This window comes from Aplysia californica, unplaced genomic scaffold (assembly GCF_000002075.1).
Source record: "Aplysia californica isolate F4 #8 unplaced genomic scaffold, AplCal3.0 scaffold00037, whole genome shotgun sequence".
NCBI lineage: Eukaryota > Metazoa > Mollusca > Gastropoda > Aplysiida > Aplysiidae > Aplysia > Aplysia californica.
The window spans coordinates 653548-667641 of NW_004797307.1; the positions used below are offsets into that span (position 1 = coordinate 653548).

General features: G+C 37.6%; 1 protein-coding gene across 1 annotated transcript; it reads right to left on the minus strand.

Annotated features, from left to right (window-relative positions):
- Positions 1 to 1119: 1119 nt before the first annotated feature.
- On the minus strand, positions 1120 to 14055 carry LOC101847313. Its single transcript, XM_035973944.1, has 9 exons — positions 13889 to 14055; positions 11582 to 12290; positions 9531 to 9732; positions 8300 to 8326; positions 7645 to 7733; positions 6682 to 6752; positions 5657 to 5756; positions 3751 to 3778; positions 1120 to 1866 (listed from the first exon to the last, which is right to left on the minus strand). The coding sequence occupies exons 1-9, from the start codon at positions 13956 to 13958 to the stop codon at positions 1759 to 1761; spliced, it is 1404 nt and encodes a 467-aa protein (XP_035829837.1). The 5' UTR covers positions 13959 to 14055; the 3' UTR covers positions 1120 to 1758.
- Positions 14056 to 14094: the final 39 nt, after the last annotated feature.

Here is a 14094-nt window from a genome sequence, read left to right on the forward strand (position 1 = left end):
CCCTTTCAGTTTTTGATACACAGTCGTAAAATAGTCATGTATTCAACAAATAAAAATGATAATAATTCAACCACTAATGATATTTATGATTTCCATTTTATGACATTGCCTCTTTTTGCCCAAAAACTCTTCATCTGTAAAGTACCATCTAGGGAGCAGTACAGTTGCTGTGTCACGCTATGTGTTGTTCGATTTTCCTTCCTACAATTGGAAAAGATGAATGTCCCCCCCCCCCCACAAACAAACAAAATGCTGACCACTAGAAGATGTCCATGAGTTGAAAATTGTGAAGAACACTTGATCTGTGGGATACAGACACCACAATTCAAACTGTACCACGATATGATTGATTGGAGAAAAAAAAAATGAACTCATCAAACAAGAGTGGCTGTTTTGAATACCATACCAGATCTTGTCATGTTTTGGTGACCAGTGTCTATGGTGTAGCAGTTAGGTGCTTCGCCGTCGCTTTCAATAGACCCGAGTATGATTTGGGTGTGAGGAGAATTTCTATCGAGTGTCTCTGCCTTTCTGCTGGGATGTTGGGTCCCTCTCAGCTCGAGTTGGCTCTGACAGGCATGGTTGATCCAAAATTATGGTAACTGTGTCGATGAGGCCTAAAAACACCTTTTTTTTTTTAAAGCTTTGGTGAAAAATTGTCCATACTGTGTGCTTCCCGACTTTAAAAAAGTGACAGTAAGGCTGAAAACATACTGCCACACACAACTGAAGAACGCCGCGAAAAAAGTCGTGCCCTCCTCTTTATTTCCTATCGGTGATTTCACTGACACAACTAGACGTGAGGCGCCGTGAGAACCCAGAAAGATGTGAGTGGAGGCAGCACTTTTTTTTCTCATGCGGACAGGCTCGCCCTGCTATCGGAGTGTTCCGGGACGCCATGGAGATAAAACAAGGGGTGACCACTGAGCTGTATACGCCTGCTCAGTGCCTTTTTTTTTTACACAGTCAGACGGAGTCGCGCTGACCTATGGCATAACCACTCCCGACCTAGCTGCTCGTCTGTTTCGTGGCGTACTTCAGTTGTGCGTGGCAGTATATTTTCAGCCTAAATTAGAATAACTTTTGCTTCGCCAGACTGAAAAAGAAATGTACAATTGCTAGGGTACAATTAATTGTACAGTTTATTGGTTAAAAAAGCCTCTAGGGAAGTACAACCAAGCACCTTATAAAAGCAGCTACTGTTATTTTAGCCCCTACTTCCAAAATGAATACAAATTCACACGCTAACAAATCCCTGATAGCATAATGGCAAAATTAAGATGGAGAAATTTATAACAAACGAAGCAAATGACACAAAAATATTAAGTGGAAATGAGGTTGGGTTTTTTTTTCAAACTATGGCCTATTTGTGAAAAATGATGAAAAGTCATAGAACTAGTAAAACTACAAGAATCATTTGAAGGTTACTCCCTCACTAACGATAGGTTAGAGACAAAATTAATCTCCTTTTTCATCTGTCAATATTTATGCTGTTACTTACAAGTAAAACTTTCTATTGAAAGCAACTACGATAAGGTACGCTCTCTCAAAAACATTAAACATTATGAATACTGATAGAAGATAAGACCTCCAAAGCTAATTTTATTATTTAGAGCAAAGAAACTCATCATTTACAATAAAATAAATTGAAAGCTTCATCAGTGCTGCTAAAGATCTGAAATATGACAAAGAAAAATAGGAGATGATCAGATATATTTCTTCACAAATGTCAAAATTTGTACACACACAGTCTATCTATCACAGAGCAGTTTCGAGCTCAGCAAGTTCTTTCAGGCAGCGATCCCTTCTTTCGTGTATAACTTTCATGATTTCATCATGATCCTTGCAAAACTGAAGAAGGCCGAACTGAAACAGAAAAAAAATAAATAGTGAATAATTCTCTAGAAAGATTCTTAGTGATGACAAAATGACAAAGAAGATTTTTAATCAGAACCTGCACTCATCATGTATGTTGGTAGTGTAGTGCTGAGGCTATTTCCTCGCTCATAATTGTGTGATTGCACATTCAGAAATTTGAGCCTTAGGGCCCACATGATGTCCTTGGGAAAGGCACTTTTCACAAATTTTCCTCACTTCATCCAGGTTGGAATGGATACCCGTCCATTGACAGAGAAAGATCTTGTCAGTATTTTAGTGTTTTAGCACCTATAAAATGGCAGCTTGCACTGTAGGCTTCTCAGGAAGCTGAGATTGTTTCAGAATGCTAGCAGGTCTGCTGGGGTAATAATATAGATTGTTAAGTGCATCATCATCATCATCCAGTGCCAGATCTGCGACAAACATCGGCGATCATGGTTTTCCATTCATTCCTTTGCTCGGATGCTCTCAAAAAAGCTATGTTTCCCTGATCTTTCCCTGTTACCCATTCGTTTAGGTTCCCTAAGTATGTTGTTCTGGGCCTACCCCTGCCTCGCTTGCCCTCAATTTTGCCAGTGAGAGCTAGATGTTCTAGACCCTTATGTCTATTCAGGTGTCCCAAAAACTACATTTGTCGTTTCCTGATTGTTTTTAACATTGAGCGTCCCATGTGGGCTTCATCAAGCACTACCTCATTTGATTTCTTTTCCTTCCACGATACTCTTAGCAATCTCCTAAGAAACCACATTTCTGTTGCTTCTATTTTATTTTCACTGTGCATAGAGCTTGCTATTGAACAAGAACTTGCACTATACAAATGCTGTCTATTATTATTATGCAAGCATGGATATTTTCAACTGATCAGCATCTGGCATTTTGATTAACTCTTTGCCTTTGCTTGCAGAAGATTGGGTTTCATTCTAACAAGAGGAAGTTTTTCATCGAGAATCTCCATCTGTCTCTTGGGTCGCAGTATTCCCCGCGCCCCAGGTTGGCTCTGTTCTGACAAGCAAGGTTGAAGCTGCTGATCAAATTTGTCAATGTGAGTGAAAAACATTTACAATTCTTAAGAGAAAATCTTCAACTGCAGGCATTTGTGTCCTTGTATGGTTTTCCAGGTCTAGCTGCTAGGCTGACAATGGTCTACAACTTCATGAAATTATAATAATAGATAATAAGAAATAGCATTTGAATAGCACAAATTTCTGCTCAACAGCAAGCTCTATGCGCTTTACAATCTATATAGTATATTATTACCCCAGCAGATCTGATAGCATTCTGAAACAATCTCAAATTCCTCATACAGTACAAGCTGCCATTTTACAGGTGTCAAAATAGTAACATGCTTGTAAGACGACAGATAAAACATCACAGCAGAGACTGGGGAAGATGGAGGCCTGTTCTGGGAAGGAGTGGGGCACCAAGAGATGAATGTGGCCATGGTGACTGGTGACAAAGGACAAATGATAAATGGCAGGGGACGAGTGACAAATGACAGGTAACAGGTGATAAATGACAGGTGACAAAGGATGAATAATAAATGACTGGTGACAAAAGACGAATGATATATGACAGGCGACGGGTGACAAATGACAGGTGACAGGTAACAGGTGGCAAATGATAAGTGACAGGTAACAGAAGCAAACTACAGTCGAACCTGCTCTAACGAACACTTGTCCAAGACAATCAACTGTTCAAATGACCACCTCCCACTTGCTCCCTTGTGTTTTTTCTACATTATAGTGATACTGTCCATGACGACCTTGTGTCTAAGATGACCCTTTTCTCCTCGACAATGGGTGGTTGTCTTGGACAGGTTCGACTACATACGTGTATTAAAATCATTCTAAAACTGAAAGGACTTTTACTCACAGTATCCACTGGTTCTGGCTCATCAAACCTTTGGGGAAAAATGACAAAAATGATACTTTACACAGACTTGTTATATGTGAGGCACCGTAATGAAATAAGATGCTTGTCAAAATAATTAAATCAAAGAAACAGGTATTTTTCTATTTGTTTGGAAATTCTTATCGATTTTTTCGTTTTTTGGCTCAACCCATTATCTCTTGTGAATTTTACTGAACAACACTGGTTAAAGGCACACAAAAAATGTAAATTTGCTGTTTCCAAAGACTCTAAAGCTTTGAAAGTCTCCAGATTTTGGGCGCCATTTTCTCCATTGTTTTACCTCTGAAACCAGGCCACCCCTTCCTCCTTTCATCAAAAATATCTTGACTTCTATTCAAGATTGATGAGAATTTTCTTCATCTAAAGCAAGACAAATGAACAAACTTAAAGATGATACAAATAACTCTACACGCTCAAAAATTGACGGGTGCCTGAATCCACCGGTCAATAGTGTCATGACACATATTTAATTATAAAATGGTCCCTCTTTGACAAATACATAAATAAATAGATGTTTTATTTTCATCTAGTTTCTTTCCTTGGACCTTTTTGTTGGTGCGGAGTGAAATTTCAGATCTATAATATCACTTAAAACTAAGGCATATTGTACTTGCAGCTGACGTACTTTCAGTAATAAAAGATTGACCTGTGTTTAGTCATGGGTGGACATGAAATATATAGACTTCCCCCACCCCCCACCCAACCCCCCTATCCTTATAATTGCATCTATATGGCACATATCCATACTCTGCAGTATGTTCTATGTGCTATACAACTATTGTTATTCCCCCAGCAGACCCTAGAATACTCAGACACATTCTAGGTTTTCCAGAAAGCAGAATTTGATTCATGGTTCTTGGATAATTTGTTTGGGTTTTTTTCTCAAGTTTTTCAAAAGTAGTTTATTCTTTGAGTAAGTAATGAGTGGGATGGAGCACCCAGTTGTGTTGGGTTAGAAGTTGAAAATTTTGGAGGATTGTGTTTTGCACGTTTGAGATACTATGACAGCTTAAACTTAAAAAAGGGCATGCCGCGATGCTCATATTTTTAGTGATGAAAGACTGACCAATGTTAAGTCATAGGTAGAGATGAATTTGCACTTTTTGTCCAGACAGTCGGCCTCATCAGGCGTGCTCTTCTTTGAATTTTTAGTAAGCAGTAGTTGTATAGTAGTTTAACACCCCTTTCAACACAGAAAGGTTATTCAAGAGGCAGGACCTCCGAATTTAACGTCTATCTCCAATACCAACGAGCCAAGTGGGTGGTGAGCCTTGGCTTCTCCCCAAACAGTCCAAGTCCAAAAATGCCTCATCGGGGATTTGAACCACGACCATCCACACAACAGTCAAGTATGACATCAACTGAGCTCACAGCACAACCTTTAAACAGCTACAGTATCCCTAATATGCAATCTATCCCCACGTATCCTCTCAAATTTTCAGTTTCTCACCCAAAACTACTACTGGGTACTCCATCCCACTTACCCAAGGAATAGATGACTTGAGAAAAAAAAAAAAAATCATCCACTAAACACGAATCAAACCAGCCACTTGCAAGCATCTTATCTCAATGTTTAACAGCAGCCCTGACCAGGAATCATACTGAGTACTTGACAAGAGATGTAAGCACATTATCCCCTTTTAATAAGAAAACTGATCCCCCTGAATTATCCTATAAGTAAGTTGCAATAGAACATAGGACCCTGAATCATCCTATAAGTAAGTTGCAATAGAACAAACGACCCTAAATCATCCTATAAGTAAGTTGCATTAGAACAAATGATTCTTCCTCCTGACAAAGGAACAAAGAAGAAGCTATGGGAAAAGCAAATAATAATAATAATAAAAAGCAACAACAAAAATCCCACCTTCCACACTGGGAGATTAGTTTCTTTGCTAGAAATTTGGCCCTTCTGATCTCAGCTTGGAACTTGACAAATGAACAGCTGCTGTCCAATGACCCAATACCTGTAACATGAGTATAGACATTTTCGCCGTCGGCTTTCATGAACATGCATAAGAACAAGGAATTTGAAAGCAAACGTCACTGAACAAAATATTAACACAAAGATTTTACTGTATTATATTCACTCATATTCAAATGGTACAAATTCTTTTTTTTTATTATTATGCTTAGTGACACAAAAATTACAAGGGAAAAAATTAACTTAGTTTAGTTTTAGTAAGAGTTTTACGGCACTTGCAACACAATAAGGTCATATAAGTGCCGAAGATTAGAGGTGTTACAAGAGAGTAACAAACATAAAAAAGAAGGAGGGGAGAGACAAGGACGATAGATGTTTGATAGGAAAGAAGAAGCAAACCACACCAGAGCACCCGCCAACCACCCACAAAACTTAGCAAAGACACTTATAAAATGAAAGTTCAAAAAGATAACCCATGATTTCTGATTTTTTGGCAAATGAGTAGTTTTTAAATGATTAAAAACACAGCAAAGTTTTTGTAGAATATATTTCCATTTTTTACACTTACTGTCATTTTAGTAAAAGAATATTTTCTTTTTCAAGTAGGAATAGTTCCACCATCTTTGCCCTTAGCAAATGCTCAAACTATATTCTCTTTACCAATAACAACTTTTAAACTATTCATCTGGGAACATCTCTGCCAGTATGGCCGTATACCTACATTAACTTAAGACTTGTCAGACCCAAACTTGTAAAAAGTGCCTTCCAACGACAACACAATCAATATAATATAAATGTATTTATTTTTCTTAAAGAAATTATTAAAGGCAAATTGCATATTCAGATAGTTTACACAAAAGGTTTCATTATTTCAACACATCAAGGACACCAATTCAATATTTCAAATTTTGAAAACATATGGCACTAGCTGGTGCCCACAAATGAAAAAATAAATAAAATCCACTTACCAAGTAATAAATCCTCTAGTTCTGTGATTTCTCGTCTCACCTCATGAGGATCACGCCTTACTGGAGGATTCCTGTTTCATTATGATAAGAAAAAACCTACAGTTCTAACTCATATGTTTCGTTGTTCCTAATTAATGAAGAAGACTTTAAAAAGTTATAAGCAGCATGATTCCACATAACATGGTTTTAAGACCCCTTTCAAAACCACAAGGTCATTTCAAAGAAAGGAGCTCCAAATTCAACTTCCATCTTCAAAATGAAAGAACAAAAGAGTAAAAAGAAACCCTTAAATATTCCCCAAATCATCCGTATCCAAGAATGTCCACTTGGGGATTAGAACCACAGCCATCTGTACCATAGTCTATTACCACAACAACTGAGCTAACAGTGCACCCTAAAAAAACATGGACAAATGAAGGGACCAAATAAACAAACACTTGCTGCAGCAACGTAACCTCTACTAGAGGACAAACCAATAAACAGTAGATGCCACCAATAAAAATCCTGCTTGTTGTTATGCTGCTTTGTCAGCGATGGAGAGAGGTTAAAGGATGACAATAAGCTACAAACACAATAAGACAAAGTATAGATCATGTGATACATTCAATTACAGACATTCAGTTTATCAATCATAAATCTGTAAAAGAGACAAATTATAGAGACAATAGATTACAGTGATAAACATAAAGCAAAGTAGCTTTTTTACATTAACCACACAGAATGGGCAGCCACATAAAAGTATCTTGTCTGCACACAAAACACACCATAAACAATATGATAATATAGGCCTACATCTTGATTGAAAAATACTGATAGGGGTCCATTATTGTAATGCCAAAATTAAAACACAAGACATACATTCCACCAAAGTGGTTCAGAAAAGTATGTGGACTAGAAATGAAAGAGAAACAAAACTGGAACTAGAAATAATATCACAAAGCATTTTCATTTAACAAAACTTACAATAAGTAGGAAATATCGGAATGTGTCTCTGGGATAAAGGGAGTTGTGTGTTTACACACCCATTCAGACGAGTCAGGTTGTTTGTCATACTGAAAAAATAAAAATGATTACAATAGACCCAAAAGCAAACAAGAATGTAATTGCTATTATCAAAGTTTATTGGATTGTGAGCAATAAGTATGTTACAATTTCGTTTAACTTCTTTTCTTTTTTCTTTTCATATTGTTGCCAGATTGGCACCACTTAATGAATTCATATTACCTCAACAAATAATGTATCTCAAAAGAACATGGTATAAGCATCTATGTCACTTCCTTTCTTTACTTAATTCCTTAAGTCCCATATCGAGAAGCTCACAAATATTGCCTTTTTATGCTTTATATCTTATAAATGTAGAAAGATTAGAGCAAGTAGATAATCTTGAAATGTAATTTTTCTTTTCCTGTGTTATCGAGGGGTGCAATATACAAAAGTAATTCCAACCTTAGCATTATAATTGTAAAAAGTTCCATTGATCTACTTTGCCATATTAAATGGTGGGCTGCATTTGCCCTGAATCACTCAGTTCTCATTATTTGGTTTCATTATGAAACGTTGATGTTCAAATAAGTCTTAGTTCTTCGTTATACACTATAAACCAAATAAAAATACTCACAAATGGATGAGAAAACTTCTGAGGAACCTGGCAGAAAGACATTTATGATTTTCAAGTAAAAAACTGTACAGAAATACTTCAAAGTATCATTACATTATGACAGTCAGTTTTCATTATATTCATGAGTTTCTACACTGAAATTGACTGCATCCAACAAATAATGCATATCACCAAAAAGTACATGTAGTAGAATGTGAACACTTGCATCTCACTTGGAATAAAAAAAAGAGTAATTTGACACATTCTCATATGTGTGATACAGAGGTAGTAAGCAAACCTTAAAGAATAAAATTTTTAAACTCCATTTATGCTTAGATTTACATCTGCGACAATAATTAGACTGCCAGCCAAGAGTTTAATAATAATAATAATAGATAGCATTTGTATAGTGCATATCCCCGCTCAGCAGCAGGCTCTATGCGCTTTACACTATATTATTACCCCAGCAGACCATAGAACACTCTGAAACATTCTCAGCTTCCCGGGAAGTTTACTCGGGTTATTGCTTTAAAACAGACTCACAGTGAATAAAGAAGTACAGAATGCAAATCTTCTGACTATTTTTCAAGCCGTAGTTTTCATGAGGTAACATAACTTGTATATGAATATTTATCTGATTTTTACAATTTTGTCCACAAATAAATATGAACCAGAGGCTGCACAAGCAGTCTTTAAAAAAAGCAATACCACGAGGTCAAACAACAACAGCATACAAAAAAGAGTATCTCATAAATTTCCAAACCCCTTCAGAAAATCTGTGCTCTGTTACTTTGCCTTATCAGAAGCTCAAATAATATGAATGCCTGAAAAGATCCTTTATCCAAAGGAATACAACTTGTAGCCAACCAACTCACAGTACCACACTTTACCATTAAAGCTTAATTGATAAACATGCTGAAAGTTTTTATCCCTTTTTCAAAAGAAACCCCACGAGAATTTTCAATAAGTGCCTTAGGCCATATGCACACTAGAAAAATCTCCACTTGTCCATGGCTGCAAAGTATGACATCACTTGACAGTGAACAGTAACAAACAGATGATAATGGCCTCAGTAGCATAAACACAACCCTGCTACAGTGGAAATTTTTCAAGTGTGCCCTGGGGCATTAGTTAGATAAAAATAGACCTCAGGTGACATTCTTTGTTGCAGGTTGTAACCAGACACTCATAGAAGTCATGATTACCCAATTACCGGCAACAAAGGATGAAAAAGTAAAAGTAAAGTAAGTACCTGTTTCCTTGGTGTGGCAACTACACAACTGTATGGCAACGGGTCCTCAGCGCTTTGAGGTGTTGGTACCTCTGGCAGCTCATCACAGCTGTAATCATGAGCAAGAAAGACCAGGCAAGTTGCTGGGTCAACTCCAACCACAGCTTTAGGGGTGCCAGTGGTCAGATATGGTCTCAAAGGTTCCAAAGTGGCTGGAATTTCCCTGAGAAAAGAAAAGAAACAAATGAATAGTATCAAAGTTAAGAAATTGCAGTATATCTGCTTTGTACACTTTGCACAGCAAAGAGTACCCAGCAGGACAATCAATTAGTTGTCTCACATTTTAGTGCATTATAACAGAACAAGGCTTGCTACCATGATTTGGGACTAATGTTTTTCATTTTACATTGTCTAATTTCAAATCAACCGCTGGGTGCAAGACTCCAACAAACACCATTGTTCAATACAGAATTTGGCATTTGTCAGAGTCTCGCACTCAGCCATTGAAATACAACTCTGTCAATCTTTTTAGGGCAGTCAACTCCAAGTTTTAAGAGATGAAAAAACTATGAGAACAATAGGTAAATTCATACCTAACATGAAAAAAGATTTGATACAGCACTTTCAGAGGCGTCAAAGAACTCCCCCTTACACATCTATCTAAAAAAAAAAACCCACAAAAAAGCCTTGTGTCATCCAGGGTTTCCTTACAAATATTTAGATTTTTTTTTTTTACACTTAAAACAATAGAGACATAACAGGGAATACAAAGAAAAGATTAAGATATGAAACCAATACACCATGTTAACATAAAAGGACAAGGGTTGGATGCATGAACAATAATAGTAATGAGGCAAGTGTACTTACATAACATCATTGCTGTTCACTATCCGCGTAGAGAAAAAAATGTGAAAACTCGGGTTTTTTACCGAAGCACAGGGGATCAAGGACTGGTGATGGGTCTCATTTAAATATTGAGAAATGCCTAAGCGTCTCAAACAGCTTCTCCCAATCCAGCCAACCGTACCTGCCCGTGGTGGTCCCTGTCCTCACTGACACGGCTCTGGCGAGTGGCGAGTTGTTGGCGCCAACAAACCAACCCCCCCGTTTCCTAGAGGGGTTAAAACAACAGGATGGGAGCAGGTGTGGCCCCACAAAGTGCAGGAGGCAGAACCCACCGATGTGTGGTAGACGCTATGCTCCTCACTAACACACCCCTACTCTCCCTTGAGTGGGTGTCTATTCTGCCTAACACCTCTACTACTTTCATCAACACACCCTCTGTGGCTGAGAAGGTACCAGCCAGTTTGAGAGTGACTGGGTGCAGGGGATGGACCGAGCAGAATGCCTGACTTGCTTTCTGGCCGTGAAACCTCTTAGTAAAGGCACAATGACCCAGGACGTGATGATCCAATAGCTTTTCCACTTGGCCAGTACCTCATGAAAGAGTCGAAAACCTTAGCCAGTAGCCATTGGTGACGGGGAATGGGCAACGTGAACCCTACCGGAATTACACGGTCACAGGGCAGTTAGGTCTTTCCAGTCTCATGAAAACTCCTAGTACACTCCTATCCTCAACATGAATGGCCTCTTCTCAGGGTGGGCAGACAGTCCACAGACACCCCAGTCCACAATACCGAAGCACAATCTTAAAAATCAGCCTCGCATTTTAATTTGCATCAATAATTAATGATAATTTAAATATAAATAGTAAAAATCAAGAGGCAAAATGCATATTAGACTAATAAAAACAGTTTGTTCATATTTTCTCAAAAGTATTTGAATGCTCCATACATGGATAGCGAAATGCACTGATGATAAAAAGAACAAACTACATCACCATAACACCTCACAACTTTGCTACATTCCCATAAGGAATAATCAAGATAGTCAACTTCAGATGTCCTATTTTAGGTTAATTGTGCTTTCTTGACCAGAAAAACCACAGGGACAAGTAATGCTTGGTGCAATATATTTATAATGGTAGAGAGATCAAATTCTTGACAATGCACACATGACAGCTTTCTGTCTGCCTTAACTAGAGTGAATCAATACCATAACAAAGTTCTTACCTTTCCGTTGAACTTGACAGCACAAGCCTTTTTTCCCTTTGTTCTGCACTCATTTTAAAGGGAAAATCTCTTTCAGTGTTTGCCCATGCCTCTTGTACATCTGGCTCATTACCGAACACATGTCTCCCAAATCTTAGACCAACTACAGATGGCTTGATGTCGTTTTTTCCCTCAGAGTCTTCTTTTGTCTCAGTAACTGGGGGGTTGCTAAACGTACTCTTTGCTGAAGACGGTCTCGTAACTGGTTTGTAAAACTGCTCCGTGTCACATTTATGTAAGCTGGCCCGCCGTACTAACATTTCCTCTTCTTTGTCAGGCACATTAACAGCACAGTTCAAATCTATAACAGAAGGACTTTTCTCGCTCAAAACTTCTTTTCTGCAGTGCACACTGCTATATGACGAGGAGGACAGTTGGCCAGAACTGTGGGCGGAGACTGGCCTGCTGGGAGGTTTTTCTAATCTCCCTTTAGCACTTTGTATTCTCCGTGGCATGGCTTTTTGAGGTGATCCTGTAGACATCATGTTGTCATTTCCACAGACTCTTGTCCTGTTGTTACTCTTAGCATGTCCAGTGTTGCTACGTGGTACAGAAACTTCTTGTCCTGCCTGAGCGGTTGATGCAGAAGAAGGTCTAAACAAAGTCCCTCTATACTGAAAACCCTCCTTGTGAGAAGGTATTGGTTGTTTTTCCGGAGGCCTGGGTAGAGCTGAAGAGGCAAAAAAAACCCACCAATAATCATATTTTAAAGGTTACAACCATCAAGAAAGTTAAATTTTAGTACATCCTATCAAAGGACAAGCTAAGTTCTACTTGCCTCTAGTCATATAGCAAGCTATAGCATCCAACTGTTATGTTCGGTTAACCTTTTGTTTTGCTGTCTGATATTTCTTTCAAAGCAAGGTATGATGAACATGAACATTATAAACCAGTAATGCTATGAGGTCACTTCCCCTTGAAACATAAGGTGCCAGTACCATGTTGCCTACAAATATGAACTTTATTTTTAGTGCTTTATAAAAATTTCTCTATAAATTGCAGTTCGGTTTTAACTATTTAAGATATTTTCTTCTTTACACAGACTTTATAGTTTAAATAACAAGACTCATTGACTGGAAGGCAAGACCATGGTGAAGTCCACTCACACAACTGCAAAGACCATTTCTGACAGTCACACTTTTTGCTTCACAGTTATGTGTGTAAAACATTTTACCCCATTACAGTTCACTGTTCAAGGATACAATTTATGTAGACAGTCTTATTACAACTCTGACCACCCAAACTCAACAAATAATTAGTTTATATCTCCTGTCGTTGCATAAAAGTTTTACTGTATAATTTCAAATATGTCAAATGTGTAGGCCTAATTCAAAACTAATAAAAACTACAGCGTCTATAGTTTAATTAGTTTCCACTCATAGTTTTTTGGACAGCCTCAAGAAAGGAAAATGCACTACTTTAACGTCTATTCATAATCAAACTTGTAATTTTTATTCCAAGTTGGTTCATACAAGAAGCAGCCCCCATGTGATCCTACCGCATGAGGGATGAAGACGACGACTTATTTCCAAATTCTGGTAAATCTATGCAAGGAGTTGGGAATGAGGGTTGTGTCCTGTCCCCCAGGACAGCCTGGGGGATCTAGAGTAAGAACCAATTAAACGAAGAAATAAACTAACAATATGATTAACCTGCACATTATCTCCAACATTTTAGCATCATCCTTGTTGCCACCACCATATTCATATCATCATCATCATCACCACAGACCAAACAATCCCTTTTTCTTGTTTTATCGTTCTTCAAGCATAGCAATTTATACAATGTTGACATATTTTTGCATAACTTACAAATATTGGCACCAAAATCAGGACATGGGACAAAAGACAAAAAAGTTGGTTTGTACTTGATCACTTCCATTGGAAAGATATAGATCTAGATCTTTCTCATCATGCTTGCTGTACAGGGTGTGCAAAACATAATTCATAATAAGCCTAGTTTTTTTTTTACATAGAAATCTGCAACTGAAATAGTCCTCTTGAACATCCTGTAATGTTATGTTGGAAAGAAGAAGCTCAAATAAAAGTTGCCCTTTCTGTTATTTGAGTGGATAAATTCTCTTTTTCTTCTACTTCTGTAGTAGTGTTATTGCAACGGGAGAAAAACATAGCTTGGTAGTCATTTCAAATCGGAATACTGAGCTTCTCAAACGCTATACCGACACTTTCATTTATTTTTGGAAACTTAAATAAATTCTCATCATGACTTTTAAATATTCTCGTAAATGTAGTCACTAGTTAGGCTTACCCATTATGTCAAGTCCAAGCTCTAAAGGCTTTGCTGCCGCCATGTTGTTTACAATTGACAACGGAAACATCCTTATTGTTTCTTTACAAAGAAGATTCAAGCCAGCGATATAAATTCTTTAATTTCTAACTTTCTTTCTCTGCATTTTAAAGCAAAGTAGTCTTTTTCCAATAAACAAAGTATGATAAATTTTTATGGTGATAAAA